We start from the raw sequence: 15,924 nt of genomic DNA, 5'->3' as shown, positions 1-15,924 counted from the left end.
AAAACAAATGGAGATCCAGTGATAAGCAAACAGCAAGCCAGGGTCAGGACACATTGGTATGCAGGGGAGAGGATGTGCATTAGCATCAGACTAAAGCTGCTGCCGCAGCTCCGCACTTCTTTGTGTTCAGTTTGGTGGTGGGGGCAGGGTGAAAGGGAGGGATTGAGAGGAATTGATGGGACATGGAGAGGGGCAACGATGGGGCAATGTCTTGGTTTATTAGTGAAGCGGATTAAGAAGGAAACAATAAATACTGACAGACAGCACCGTGGGCATGAAACGCACACTGAACACAGCAACAATTATTTCATTACAAGTAACGGAACTATCGGATGTTTGAACAGTACAACAAGACCGAGTACCATTCCTAAATAATTTAATAAAAATATGGCAGTTTCTTGAATTCTTTTCCCAGAAAATTAGCATATGGCATTTCATCAACATTTCAACTTCTAGATACGTTTAACCAAATTAGTGATTACGACAGCAAGATGCTTCCGATAGCACAGCACCAGGAAACGAGTTATCTGGCTTTGAGCAATGGGGATGCAGTTCTTTGGCTGGTGCTCCCTCAAAGTAGCAAAGAGGTGCCGTTTGTGGCTTTCTCTCTTTATCGAGGCTTTGACAATTTGGCTTCAATCTTCTAACTGAATGCTTGTGTCAATGTCTGTGTGCACATGATCATAAGAAGTGTTTGTGTGACCAAATGTTGTTACACTTTACATTTGAAGACAACGGAAAACATTGCATACACGGATAGTACTGATTTCCAAAGTCAAGCAACTCCACTTTATTTCTAATTTTGTTTTCTTCCAGCTTCGCACTGCTTTTACTACTGCCCTTCTGATCTGTCTTGCATGTTCAAAAGTCAGTTAAATTGAATATTTCTTAATGTCATTCAGCAAACATTATGAAGGGACCTCTTTTTTGATAAAACCAAGAATGGGGATGTATGTGGAATTCCTATAAAGTTCTGTCAATCATTTGACATTTCACTGTTTAAGACTACGTGACTGAAAATCCACAAAATTTGTAGAAATATGCATCCCTTTGCACTCTGGCTCTTTGTAAACTGTTTTGTTTCCTCTTGTCACCCTCTAGCCCTGGTCCCCACCCTGCCTAAAAAAAATAAAAAAACAACAACAAAAAAAAACAACAAGTGAACCAATCCCCTCTCTCTTACCCAACCTCTTTGTGCAAAATGAATGCTTTTTCTCTTCCCATTTTCCTTTTGTATTGTAATATGTACAATTTCATATCTGTATAGTGGATAAGATGTGCCAAACTGAAAAAAAAAACTGAAAAAAAAAAACATTTTCCCCTCAAAACATATATTTTTTAAATAAAATGGTTATAATTTAAAGAATGTTTGCTAACTGGTGGATGCTCACAACTCGGTTTGGTTTTTCATTACAGTATGGTTTAATGTATAAATCTGAAGCAATCCTAAGGCAAACCAAATCAAACCCTTGACGACGTTGATATATGCATCAGCATATTGTGAAACGGTATGTGTTCATTCGATCCAATTCCCTTACATCATGACATCTCAACATAATGATCAGGTCACCTACTTCACACGTTGATGAGGTTTAAAATTACACCGTTGTGCAAAACTCATGTTTCTCGGATTCACCATGTGAAGAAGCTTGAAAACCCCTGCATCAAGGCAGAGTGTTGCAGTGTTTTGTTCACACAGTACAAACCTTGAATGTATTCAATTAATAATCATATTTAAAACTGAAAAGCGTTGAATCCACGCATTTGAGAATATGGAAGCACCATATGTTTTGGAATATTTTGTTAGATAGATGACTATATTGACTACTCGATTAACTAATTTACTTTCCTACGTCGATATAGAAGGAATTCTTTACTAACTCACCATCACAACTAAGAAGTTATAAAAAATTATTTCTAGAATCTGCTCCCTACTGTGAATTTAGAGTCGTTTCTTGTGGAGCCGCATGTCCTCCCACTGAGCCTTGATAATCAGCACGAGTGAATTTTACATCCCTAATTACATACCAGTTTTAGTCTCTTTTCCATTCAATTCGAGACCTCGTTACTCAGTTTTTCTATATGCCAGCTCACCAAAACTTTGCTCTGGGCTCCACAGGAGTTGTTAACAATACAGATACGATTTGGATATTAAAGATAATACTGTTAAATTGGCCATGATGCTGTGATATTGTTGCATCAAGCACAGACAGACATGCATTACGCATCTGTATAAGTTTAGAATTATATCAGATCACGTTAGGCAAATACTTAATATTTCATGATCAGACTGGGGACCAAAACTTAAGGACTCTGCCAAGATATCTCGAAATAGCTTTTCCAATTTGTCAGAAAGTTCATATAACAATCCTAATGAATATAGGAATATCGGCTGACGGCGCTATCCAGCTGTAAGAACCACTTCAATTCTATCTGCTCTTTTTTGATGAGGCCTTCAGAAAGCAAGCTTCAGTAATTAACCTGGAGAGTGTACCCAGGTGGGGGAGGCCCTAAACTGAACGGACTACATGGCATCAGTAGTCTGCAGGGTGCAAGGACTGCGGGCACATGTATGCTTCACACACTCTGTACGAGGCCTCCAATGAATCGAGAAAATGCTTACTAGGAAGCAGATATTGATCTGGAACTCGCATCAGCAATACCTCCCTAATACGTTAATTGCCTTAATGTTTTTAAGGTTAAGCAATCAGCTACATTCGACAATCAGTGCATCCCTATTGCCTACACATGGAGGCAATCAAATTCTTCTTTCAAAAGAGATGTTACATGGTACCACAATGGATAATTTTTGGGAATGCACCACACTAAAAACAGTCAAATAATAAAATAATTGACCAGTCAATTGGGAACCGACTGTTGAACAACAAAAAGAATCACAACATTCAGCAGGACGGTACTTAACAGGTAGAGTTACTCAGATTCACAAAACTCGAGGGGAAGGCTAAATGTTGCAACACCGGAGACTTCAGGGAAGCAGGCGAATTTTCCATTTCTGTTTTTCGTCATCTCAGCCTCCTGCAGGCAGGCTCCTGGTAAGGATGCCGAAGTGATTCATTTGTGTTGTTCCTTCGCACGCCCACAAAAAGCAGGGGTGAAAAAGATAGAGGGAGAATTCCCGATCCTGCTTTTGAAAGTCAAAACCAAAAGCTTATTTCAAATCAATTTCAGATATAAAAACACATTTTACCGCCACTTCAATGTTTCACATGGGATATTTGCAGTCGAATCGGGCTCCTTTTTTTAAATAGTTGATTATTCGGAGTCACCCATAATGCTCCGAATATGAAAAAAAAAAAAAACGCTTTGTTTTTCCCGTTAATATTTTTGGAGAAGAGCATCTTGGCGATCTGCATCTTAGTGCTTTGTATTCGTAATAAATTAACCGTTCTTCATATCAAGGGTAGGAAAAAAGACCCAGGGAGACAATCATTTTTGAATGCAACTGGGCTTGGTCCTTGGATCTTGAGGAGTCAATCAGTCATCAATTTCATTGCAGGCGGGGACTTTTGAGTGGAATCTATATGTTCTCCCCATGTCTGCTGGGGTCCCCTTCAGGTGTTCCAGTTCAAAGACGCGCAGGTCAGGTGAACTGGAAACACATTCTTCCCCGCGGCATGAATGCGTTTGTAAGGATGTGTGCGAGCCCTGAGAGAGTGGTGACGTGTCCATGGTGTACACTACATCTCTCTGAATGTATGCTTGGATAAACTGTAGTCCCCTGGGCAGGATATAGGTTATGATGGATGGATATTGTTACATTCAATATATGCAGTTTATTTTGCACTACATTCGTTATTTGTTTAACAATATAATTAAGTAACGCAATTGCCATTCTCCTTTGTCGTTTGTGTGTATGTATATATATATATATTAATTTAATAGAGTTTTGAACAGTAATTCCCTGCTGTCAAGGTCAGTGATAGGTCTGATGAAAATAAAAGTTGACTCGCTACAGCTGAGCATTTGTCTGAATGTGTGTGCATGTGTTAAAACATGCATAGATGTGGTTGTTTCCTATTCTGAGATGCCCATCACAGCTCAATTCAGCCTATCTGACCTTCAAGCCAAAGTAATTCACTGGCGAAACTTAACTGCCAACAACTCAGGTTTTCTTGTCATTTTCCACAATGCTTGTGGCATTGACTGAAGGACAACCGCCTATCAGACTCATCTGACTAAGAAACAGATTGGAGTGGGGGTGCAGGATACTATACAACGTAGAAATGCTTCTGGTGATTCTATTTGAGCATGTGATAAATAAGAAAATGTATTACAGTGCTCCTAAGAAGGCGAACCAATAGCACAGTTAGTATCTCTCGCTTCATTTTAAGTGTATATAATATTCCTTTTTTATTAACAATAAAGTGCACCATTACTTGTATGTGAATGAAACAGAATCGTCACGTGATTCTGCAGTTCCTTCAGCTCTACGGAGCTGTGGAGCATGTCATGTTGTTTTGGTTTTCCAGCTCACCGTTTACTCTCACCACTCATCAGCATGTAATATCTCTAAAAGCCCAGTGTGTGCTGTGTGTAAATAGACTACTGCTAATAAGTTCACCATATCTAGTTAAATGGTGATAAGGCAGTTTTGTGTTTAAAACTCATTTCAGCTGGAAATGGTGACATGTCCAATCAAGCAAGATGGCCAACGCAACTATGAAAAAATGACATTGGGGCTTATTCGGAGATATGACCAATGAGAAATGTCAGGTGTTGCTTTTTCCAAAAGGAAAGTCGCTAAAGCTAGCGAAAAGGTCACAGAGTCAGCAACACTGACAGCCGTCCATTCAGGCCACCATCCAAATTCCCTCCACCAAAATTATCATAATAACTGTAATCAACAAACATGGCTATTGTTAGTACACAGCTGTCAAGCTAGCAGAAGACTCCAGTGACGCGCAATGAGTGCACAGGCAAAGTGTGCGCAGGTAGAGAGGCTTATTATAGTCCTGCAACAGCCACCGGATTTCTTTCAGACCATTTGATTTAATGTGCTGAAAAAAAAAAAATATGTTGCACTGTTGAATATAGCTGCAGGATCAAATGTAAATCATTTAAGACTCCTTTACTGTACCGTTTCAGCCCTACGACCACTGAAATGCTTAAAAGGTCTGGAATTTATTGCTAAAATGCAAATAAATGTGAAAGGTTGTGTGTAATATGTTCTATATCCTTTGTCAACAGAGTGTATGGTGTCATTGAAATATGTTTGGTCATAATACATTCTGTAGATCTAAAATTCAGATTATAATTTGGCTTTATAACCAGAAAAAGATGATAAGTGATGTAAATGGTATCTTAACAGATGTGGAATAAAGGATCCCATCTGAAATATGAGGATCGCATAAAAAGGTGTTATTTCAGTGGGTTGAGGTTTTCAAAAGAATATTTGCCATGCATTGCTTGCCGTCTGTCACAAAATATGTCAGGGGCCAGTTAAACGGTGGTGTTTATTTTCTAAATTGCTTGTTATGTAATTATTTTAGAAAATAAAATAAAGTTGAGATGCGTATGAAATTGTAAAACAGAGAAGAATAGTGAACAAAGGGTGTCCTTTTAAACTTCTGAACTACTTTTCCTCACTTCTTAGGATTAATAAAACTCCAATTCAAAACAAAAATGTGAGATGAACTAGACTGCTCTGCAGCAACATATCTGCCGTGTGTGCACAAAAGGGATGTGTGGGGGAATTAAGTTATCCCAAGGGACAAAACGGAGCATTTTAGGACGGAAGAAAAAAAATGTATACTTAAACCAGTACTGCAGCTGTAAGTGGTGACAAAACAATCTGCCTCCGACCGTACAATTAAAGAAGAAAAGATCAGACTGGGCAAACTATTAAATATCAATCTGAAGAAATTAATATGTATTCCCCCATACAGAAAAAGGTTCCCATAATTGCCAGTAAAATCACCCATTACCAAAAGCCGCAGACAAGTTTATAAGAACAGCAACCATGCTTCGTTAAGTTAATTCGCCCATACAACTTTAAAAAAAGGGGACGTTAGATTTCAGTTGAAGCATCACAAAATATAAATTCATGAGATCGTGGCATTCTTTATTGTTTAACTGACAGCAAAGCCCATCAAAAAGCCAAGAATTCACCAGCAAAAGATCAAGGGGCCAGGTCTGGGAAACGTTGCCTGACAGGCTGTTAACTGACAGACCAGTGTTTTATAGAGGCTGTAAATATATGAAAAGCCTTGGGGACACTAAATCTTGTCCCCGTTACATTTTGAGGACTGTAATTCATTTTAATTATGCATTTAGATGAGATTACAACTAGATACATTGAACTGCTTTCACACTGGTCTCGAACCTCCTTCCAAAAGAATAGGTTAAAAAACTAAACATATCTGACCATTCCACAACATTGTCATACTCGTTCCCTAGCCGATGATTGAGACTATATCCTCACTCTTTGAGATTGACATCACACCCAATGTTTCTTTTTTTAAACACGTTCCATTAGAGGTAACTTAGTGTGCAGTTCTTTTGAACTTGAAACCAGTCGTGATTTCCATGTTAGGTTACACATAGATCATAACAGGAGCAGGTAGGCAAGGTGGATGGTCCAAGATCAAATCAACCTAAAATGTGTTTGAGCGGCAGGCACAGCGGAATAGGGCTAAAGAAAAAGTCTGACACTCACTGGAGATGCCCAAGGCAAGAAGACAACGTGAGTAGAGGTGAGCTGTCGAGAGGGAAAGGACCACAAACGGGAAAGCAAAGATTGCAAACGGTGGAGAAAACTGACGAGGAGAAAAAGAGTAATGTTTAAGTGCTCAGAGTAGGGGGACTATATTGAGACTCACAGAAAGAGGGCCAGTGAGGGGAGACGACGGGAGTCCCACTGCAGTGGCCACGCAAGTCCTTTTCATACAGGTCCAAATTTTATTGTATCACTTCAAGTTAAAGAATGTAAATGTCAGTCAGTTGCTTTGACAAAGGAGCATATGTCAAAGAGCATATGTCAAAGCAACACACAATCACCATCTTGTGCGACACAAAACCCTGACAGATGCTGGGAACCAGTGATGCATTAATAATAAAAAGTGGCAGAAACAGTTACAGTTTACACATGCTGTGCCAAATGGTCATGACAATATAGAATAATTGCCACGCTATGTGGCAGTGCTGGGGCTTCATCACCCCCACCCTGCCTTGGCCCGCCACTGGCTGAGCAGACAAGCTTTAGTCTTGTTAAATGATCATTATCACACAGGACACAATTTCCACTTCAGGAACCCTAGCCTTACCCCTGTAATACAACATATTGTGCTCTATCTTTTTAGACATTTGCCAATTGGGCTGAGTATCACCAGTAGTTTCCCCAAATTGATTCTGATTCACAAGGTCCCAATCGGTTCGATTTAATACAGATCCAATTCGGTATTTTTCAGTTACAATCCAATAACTAAGGCTGTACATTGGACCCTCTAACCTGGTGTATTGTCAAAGGTATTAATGTTTACCTTAAGAATTGACCCAAATACAATCTTGTTGTATGGAGAACCAAAGGCTGGTCACTAAAGACTAACAGGGTTAAAGGTCACGTATCCACGGGAAACCCACATTTAAAAAAAGAACAAACAGATGTAGTAAGAACACTTTGTTTCTAGTCATTGATTTGTCCACTAGTCTTCTTTAAGAGGCTGTAGTTGTGTGTGTGAGAGCGTGTGTGTGTGTGAGAGCGCGTCATATTTGATCACTCACTTGACATTGCCTTAGCAACAAATTTAATTAATTTCTCTTGCGTCATGCAACAAGCACAGAAAGTATTCCATTCTCCAGCAGGAATTCAAGAGTGATACTTAGCTCCGTTAGAGTCTATTGAGAACTCAGAACAAAGTACTTCAAGTTCATACATACATGTAAAAAAAGATATCTAGACTAAATAATGACTCTAAACTGCAGCCTGGCAGGCTGCGTTGGTGAATTAATTTGAACAAATCACAAGTGTCAATACTAATAATACTAATAAAAATATGGTGATGCAAGAATGTCCAACAGAATATTTGTCCAAGAGTCTGAAGGAGAGAAAGGAAATTTGAGATGGGGGTATAAACACAACTTGTAGCTGGAGGGCTTGAAGAAGCAGAAGGGACGAGGGAGAGAAAGAATGAGTTGGGAGTCCATCCAACAGCCTCAGCTGTGAGCGTAAACCCATATGCTGTAATGGCAACATACGGTTTGATGCCTTGCACTGCCCCATCTACAATTATTAGAATAGATGCGGACGGAACTGTGGCCATCAAAACACATGCAGCCAAATCAGTATGTATGGACCTATACTGCATCTCTGCTCAAGGAAGGAATTTCCTTTCCTGCATGAATTACATATTTCATCGCACCGCTACAGCCCTGCTTTAGTACGAGAGCACACACATCCTCGTCTAGCCAATGTGAGGTTTGATTGGTCTGCCAAGGTTAATCACAGATACAGTTAGGTTACCCGTCACACCGTCTACTGTTGTTTTAAAGGGACCAGCTATCTCACTAGGTTTACTCAGGACTAACTTTTCCACTGGGAGCACTGGTGCTACCAACGGTTGGTCACACCAGCACATGATTTGTTCGCACCTTTTTGTGTGGTGGAGCGTAATAAGTACACTCAAGTACTATTATATTCATGTACATTTCTAAAAAGGGAATTATTTTACTTACAACACACTTATTTAAAATCAGTGTATTAGTACTTTCACTCCCTCTCCACCAGCCTCTTCATTTTGATTTTCAAAATAAAAAGCTACAGACCGCTTTGTTTTTGGAACACAGTAACAGCTAAATGGATTTGCTACGTAAAAACTTTCAACCGCCACATATACATGCAGAATGCTGTGCACCGCCACATACATGCATATCAAAAAGCAGGCGCGTGCACATGATGCGGGCACAAATGCGGCCCCGCGAGCATGAGACTGTGACCAGCACAAGCGTGCGACCCTGCCTCCGCGCTCTTAGCTGTAAACGCTGGCTTGTCAAGTTGACCGTTGAGTCTTTTGAGGCGGGAATGGAATAAACTGTCGCTGATGTCTCCGACTTACAACAATCATCAAGCACTCGCAATGGATGCAACCATGTGAAATATTAACTCGCAAAAAATAAAATGGTTGCAAAAAATAAAATGGTTGCAAAAAATGGTCGCAGTCTGGAGCCCTGTAACTGCGTGTCAGGCACAGTTCAAAGAGGCCATACCAGGCCATTAAATGAACAAGGTGGACACAGACATATTATGCTTCCCATTGGTTTCCTTCCATCTGGCCAAATGAGTGGCCAAATCCCTGTCATGTCCACTCACCCTCACTGCGATGATGAGATGTGTTCCTCTGTGAATCTAAGATCTTAAGTCATACAGGGTTACATGAGGGGCATGGAGGAGTCCAGTCAAGGAGAAAACATGTTTTGAACCAAACCAGAGATGCCGCATGAATGGCCTGAACCTTAAAATAAACTGGCAGTGTTGGATGAGCAATGAGAGCAAAACATGGCGGTGATGCCTGAGCAGGAAAAGTATTGAGAGAAAATGACATGTAAACTTAGTTGACATCTGACTGCTTATCATTTTGTCCGTCAATGTCCAGTGAAAACACACAAACTGAGTGCAACGGTCATTAATATTTAAGCACCATCTTGATATGCCATTATCCTGTTTGAAAAGAGTTTTTGTTGTTGTCCCGTTTGTCTTTTGCTTAGTAAAATCCCCCCAAAAAAAAAAAACACTACTTGAAATATTTCAATGACATTCCAGGGCAAATTTGGTCAAAGGCAAAGAAGAGACAGATTACTTTTGGGTGCAGATTTGCCCTCTTATAAAGCAGGCAAGTTTAGGACATTGCCTAATTCTCTCCTACAGCAAATAACCTGGCCCAGCAGCCATGCAGCAGATGTGCCAGCCCGAAATTGCCCTATTTATAATATAACCTGAAGACCCACACAATACTGTATTTCGATAATGGGAGGTTACCTCTTGGCGTAGGAAACATATTACTATAGGCAGTAAGCAAGTTAGCCAGGCACGCCAAAATTAGCAGCCACCATTTAAGCCTATAGCAGGTCATTGAACAAATTGGAGATCAATTTGCAACATTTGCATTATTCAGATATTTGTGCTCTGGCAGAATTACTGCTGTGTGTGAGAGTTAGAATCTGTACTACGATCACACCCTGCCTGGCCAGACATCCATTACAGCCACAGAACTACTGTAACACTCCACTAATGAAATGGGAAAGCTGTGCACTTCATGATTTTTACCTCGAAAAAGACAGCAAGAACAGCAGAAAACAAATAAAGTTCAAGCTCATAGATAGTAATAAATAAAGCATTACAACAGCAATGGCATTTCTCTGGGTGACTGGCTCACACTGAAATTCTGCTGTTACAGAGAGGATATTCAGGAGTGGTTTAACAGAGCTTTTTCCCAACAGAGAAAAGAAAAATTGGAGCAAGAAATGGGCACATGGGAAAAAGAAAGAAAAAAAAAAGAGAAAGAAAATTATCACGTTTCCTGAACAAAGGTCCTGGCCAAAGCAAGATGTCCTACTAAAATTATCTCTTGGGGAAGTTCTAGGAAGAGACAGACCAAACAGTCATTATCAAAATCTAATTTTCTCCTATGAATATATGGGAAAACATGCCGATGGGAAACAATAAATAAATCCAGTGTTTTCTCTTGTTACCTGGGGTGGTTAAAAGTGTCTGCCTCGATATAAATAGTCAGTCAAAGTGATGTTAATTTCAGTGACATAATAGCTTATCGTTTTTGTTTAAGATAAAAATAGGATAGACCATTTGTGTAACCCCATTTGAACCTAGTGACTTCATGTAGATTGGATAGTTATCTGATCTAAAATTTTTTTTTAAAAAAAGCCACTTGTAAAGGTATTTGAGAAGCACTCAAGCTGATTGAAATCCGACACATTTATAAAAAAATAAAATAATTAAAAAAAAAAAAAGTGTAAATGTGTCCCAGTGGCGGTTCTACATGTAATTACGCCCCGGGCGAGACCCCCCTCTCGAGACCCCCCTCCCTCTTTGCTAAAGCATAACCCCAACTATGGCCCTGACATCTATATCGTAGTACATTGTATTTTTATGATATTATTGTTAGAATATTAATAAGTATGCGCTGTAATAACCAAATAATAAAAAAATTATTCAAGCAACTTTCAAACCTCCATATGCACTTAAATGGACCAAAGCCAATTTGTCTAAAATTGAAAGCTGTCCCAAGCACACTGGTGTTGCAGAGTTCCCAACAAACAAAGGTTTGACAGAGCAAAGACTTTCTCGCCGTACTAAAGAGTCCGCTTCATAAATACACCAGTGACTGTTGTATTTTAATCTATGGCCCATTATTGTTTGAACCTTGTACAATTTAACAATAACAAAAGGTTGATTTCACTCTTATATGTCGTCTACAAAGACTCGACAGACTGTTGGTGGCAGTCCTGTATCTTGAACTATTTGAGGCAGTGACAGTGTTAATTTCCGTAGATTAATTATCCATTTAAAATGGGCAGGATGGCGCTTTTTTATGGAGACAATGAGAGATGGATTTTCATTTGTTCTCAAATAACTCTCTCAACACAAATTAAGCAAGTTGCTGGAAGTGTTACTGCACAAAGCAATATTGGAAAAATAATCTGTTAAGAATTAGAGGACTCTTGATATTTTTCTTTAGGAAAAGGCAAGATGAGTGATGAAGCGGATAAAAATGAATCCAACTACTCAGATTTTCCCAAAGGGCTTTGAACAGGTAGGTATGGATTTACTTGGATCCTAGTTCCAAGTATGACAGTATTTGTAAAGCAGAATAACTTCATCTAAAAACGTATTTATTAGGTTCAACATGGAGGTAATGCTCAATTGTGCTTCTACGTTTATCTGTGCAGAAATTAAGAACTCACAAATGTTTTTGTTTTTACTTATATGCGTCTTTTGACCATACACATTATTCTGTCCAATTAAGGCGGAATTTAATTAAGAGCACTGTTGTGTGGAGCATACAGAGTGGGTGTGGTGGCAAGAGGTAGGAAATGGAAAGTTAAGACACTTACATTGCCCATGTACTCAGACAGAAGGTCCTGAAGAGCCTGGCGCACAGAATTGCATTCGGCCACGATGCGCTCCCTGCGGTCATCACGTGTGCAAGAAGAGTCGGCCATGAGGGCAGCACCACTGATAATGCTCTCAAGGCGCTCCTCCAGGGAGGGACGGAAGCGCTCCTCGCTAAACGCCAGGGGGTCCACGATGATTTGTTTCTGTAAGGAAAGGGTCAGAGGGGAAATTACACAGGGAGCACAAAATGCTAAAAGTCAAAACAGAACTCTCCCTCTACGAGGCTGGAGAGAGAAATCTGACAGGCAGGAAAAACCTGAAGTGTTAACGGTGCAGTGTTAACGGTGCAACATGTTAACGGTGCAATGTGTATGATAAAGGCCAGACCTTTTGTTTAAAACAATGATAAAAACATCAACAGAATATGAAGTAGTAACAGTGTTGACGTTATGTCAAAGACATCTATGCATCGTGTTGCAGCGAAATCCTTCAGTAGACCTACAGTTAGCGGGTGCAAACCTCATAACCGGCAATCTGATCCCGAGACTGCCCTGTGCTAGGAAAAATGTCAGTTTATCCAAACGTTCTAACCCTGCTGAGCAAAAGCATGAAACTAACATGTCTGAATTCAAAATCTGCTGTCAGAAGTACTTAAACCGTCCAAGAGTACTCTGTTTGAGTGCAATACACATACTCCACTGAAAAACTATTTGAATGGCTTGAGCAAAAATAACTGGCTTCTCTAATTGAACTCAGGAGTGCCCTCGTTCATCTGTGGAATGCAGACAAAAATACAATGGCTTCTCCAAAAGCCTTAGCAAGTCAAAGTACAAAAAAAAAAAGAGCACTGATCTAATGTCCGATATCCTCTTTAAGGTTCGGCCTGCTGCTGGTCACTTTCTGGACTTTTTCACTATTACAACATGTAACCAATCATCTGAAGAGATTCATTTTAGGCAAAAGATGTGCCTATGAAGATGTACTTATATAAATATACAAGCCCTTTTTCGTGAAAGGTTTTGGACTTCGCTATGTTTCTTTTGAGTCACAGAAGTGCTGTCGTAAACCCGTTGCCCTCTCTTTTATATCTGCAGGATGAGAGCGAACACTTAAATGTCTGATTTCACAGGAGCACGTCTGCTGAGAGAGGCAACTCGTTGACATGCCGGAGAGGCGCTGCAGAGGGTTAAGGTACGACCATACGCCTGTGGCAGCGGAAAGAAAGAACGCCGTGGCAGACCGCTTCCACAGATGCCATGTTGCTAGAAAATATTTAACAATTCATCTGTTAGAAACATGGTTTATTAGGCAGCCCGCCCTCTATCAAAGCCCCCTCTACGCCGTCTCATCTGACCTCCTCCACTTGCGTGTCATATCACCATGGCAACAAGCCCATAGAAAGACAGAAGAAAAAGAGAGATGAGGTTTTTTTTTTTTTACTCATTTGCTTTTTTTTTTTGCCTTGCACTTGATATTGGGCACCAAAAAGGAGATGTCTGGAAAAAGTCTTGCTTCTAAGTTTTTGGGGAGTGACTTTCTGCTTGGCTTCCTGTGACAATCGATGATGCAACTGCTCTGAGAGACTGCACCGTTGACGCATGTTTTATGTAGAGTATTCATTTGACATGCCATGTGTCAGAGAGAAATGCTTTTATAATTTATGTGTAACATAAATTTCCATGACCGTAATCCACTCAGCCCGAATGGTCAGCCCATTACGGAATACAAAAACACACAAATTGCTGTTCGCAACTTACTGCTGTCAACTTTCCCTTCCTCAATCCATTAGGATATAATTTCACTAAAACACAAAGTTGTTGGAAGCAATAATGGCAAGCTTTTATATACACTCAGTGCTAAGTATATAAAAGAAATGTTCACTTGATGAAGGATGCTTTAAGCGGAATGCCTAAATACCACGTTTGCCACTTTAAAAAAAAAAGAAGCTTAGTTAAAGTAAATTTTTCATTAGTCTTGCTAAGAGCTACTGACTCAAATAGAGGAGCTAAGCATTTTTACTGACGGTAACAGGGCAAAGCATTTTGGCATGAAAATTAAATATGCAACTATGTCATTTTGACCAGTTTTTTTCTTGAAAAAGAGATAATTTAGCTCAAAAGACGTCCTGGTTAGATAAAAGGTTGAATATATATACATTTTTCAAATCATATAGGCTTATCACTTTGAATTCGGAGGCAAGAAAATATATATATATATATATATTTTTTTTTTTTTAATAAAGATGCATAAGTAAACTGCACAAATTTAAATTGAACATTGAGCATCTGTGACTTTCACTTGGAAAGTGAAAGTCACAGATGCTATCACAACAGTTTTTGTTGTCAATGTGCACAGAGGTTTAACACATGTCAATGAACATTACATGTGTGAACCTGGTCATCCGGAAAATTGCCTACAAAGGTCGCTCTCCTCTTCATCATACAAATACAAACTTCCAACCCGGGCTCCATCAAACGAAAGCCCTTGATTTGCAGTAACCACCGTTAAGATGCATGCAAAAGGCCATGAGTAATTAATTAAACAGTGCGTCATATGGCCATGGGCACGTAAAATATGAGTATGCAGATTGCATCAATCATGTGGGTAAACAGCAGTCACAGCAGGATTAACACATCAAGTCACACACTGCTACTTGCTAAATGACTAAATAGCTGATCGACGCAAAATGAGCGATGAGTCTAGCAAAAGAGAGACAATAAAAGCGTGGACTATGGCGCCCACTGATCAAGATTTCATTAGTCAATGTGGATCCTTGTGGTGTTCAAAGGTGCTTTGCAAATCTGACGGAAGTCAGATGCAGAAATAAAAATAAATAAAAAAGGAATCAAGTTAATCATCTTTGCATTTATCACTGCGGGCAGCATTTAGATGATTAGCTCAATGTTTTATCCAGCTGCTATCTCGATGTTGTTAAATGTCAATATTATGATGACTAGTCGGCCCTATGTTTTATATACCTTTTCAGTTTCACATTCTTATTAATACTAAGATATATTTTAATGAATACATTTAAACATCATCACTGAATTTAAGGTTGAGGCGGAGTGCAGTTTTAACTCCATCACAGCTATCTGCAGAATTAGAGCGCAAGTGCACTGAAATAGAGCAATATAAATTAATTCAAAACTAAATTTAGATTGTGCGAGTCAACTGTGGATTTTAGAGACACGCTGAATATGGAGTAAATGCTGGATGGCACCAACTTCCAGTGGTATAAAGATTTTAAGCATGAATATATGGAGGGACTAGACAGCCAAATGCAACGTTTTTTTCAGGCTCCTCCTTGTACTAAATGTCAAAATTAAGGACACTTTTGTTTGCACCTTAAGGACCATATAGTGCATGTTCTCACATCTTGCCCAAATGAAAATATATATAAAGTACCATTTCAGATTGCCATCCATTTCTAATAACAACGAGTATAAAATATACATCAGCTCCATTCTTTAAAACCAACCAACCAACCAACCAACCTAACAGCAGTAGAGCACAGGTCAGCATCTACCAGCAGAGAAGTGATCAAGTCAAGTTATTTATACGATCTCTGCAAAACTCCTTCATTTGACATAGAACTAAAACCAAGGAAGGAAGTAGTAGTGACTCAAGAACATATTCAATGTACCCCAAAGCCATGTCCCAATTTGTCCACATATCTTGTCCTTATTTCCACCTCAACCCCTTAAAGGGTTTTTGTCATTTTATGATTCAGTTGCTAGGTTCTACAAACTAAAACTCTGATCTAACTTAACGCCCTCATCCAGCTCTGTTAATAAATAGTTGCATCATACCTATAGGTATCACACATACTGAGCCATACT

General features: G+C 39.4%; 1 protein-coding gene across 1 annotated transcript in view; it reads right to left on the bottom strand.

Moving 5' to 3' along the window:
• The window catches only part of ctnna1 (catenin (cadherin-associated protein), alpha 1), a 72,695-nt gene that overhangs the window by 44,918 nt on the left and 11,853 nt on the right, over window positions 1–15,924 (bottom strand). Inside the window, exon 7 of the mRNA XM_079228900.1 lies at window positions 12,085–12,288. Coding sequence (XP_079085026.1) covers window positions 12,085–12,288 — 204 coding nt within the window. The remainder of the gene's footprint in view (window positions 1–12,084; window positions 12,289–15,924) is intronic.

Source organism: Taurulus bubalis (assembly GCF_910589615.1).
Source record: "Taurulus bubalis genome assembly, chromosome: 13".
NCBI lineage: Eukaryota > Metazoa > Chordata > Actinopteri > Perciformes > Cottidae > Taurulus > Taurulus bubalis.
Note: the sequence above shows the minus strand (reverse complement) of the source record. Positions and strands in the feature narration are given on the sequence as shown.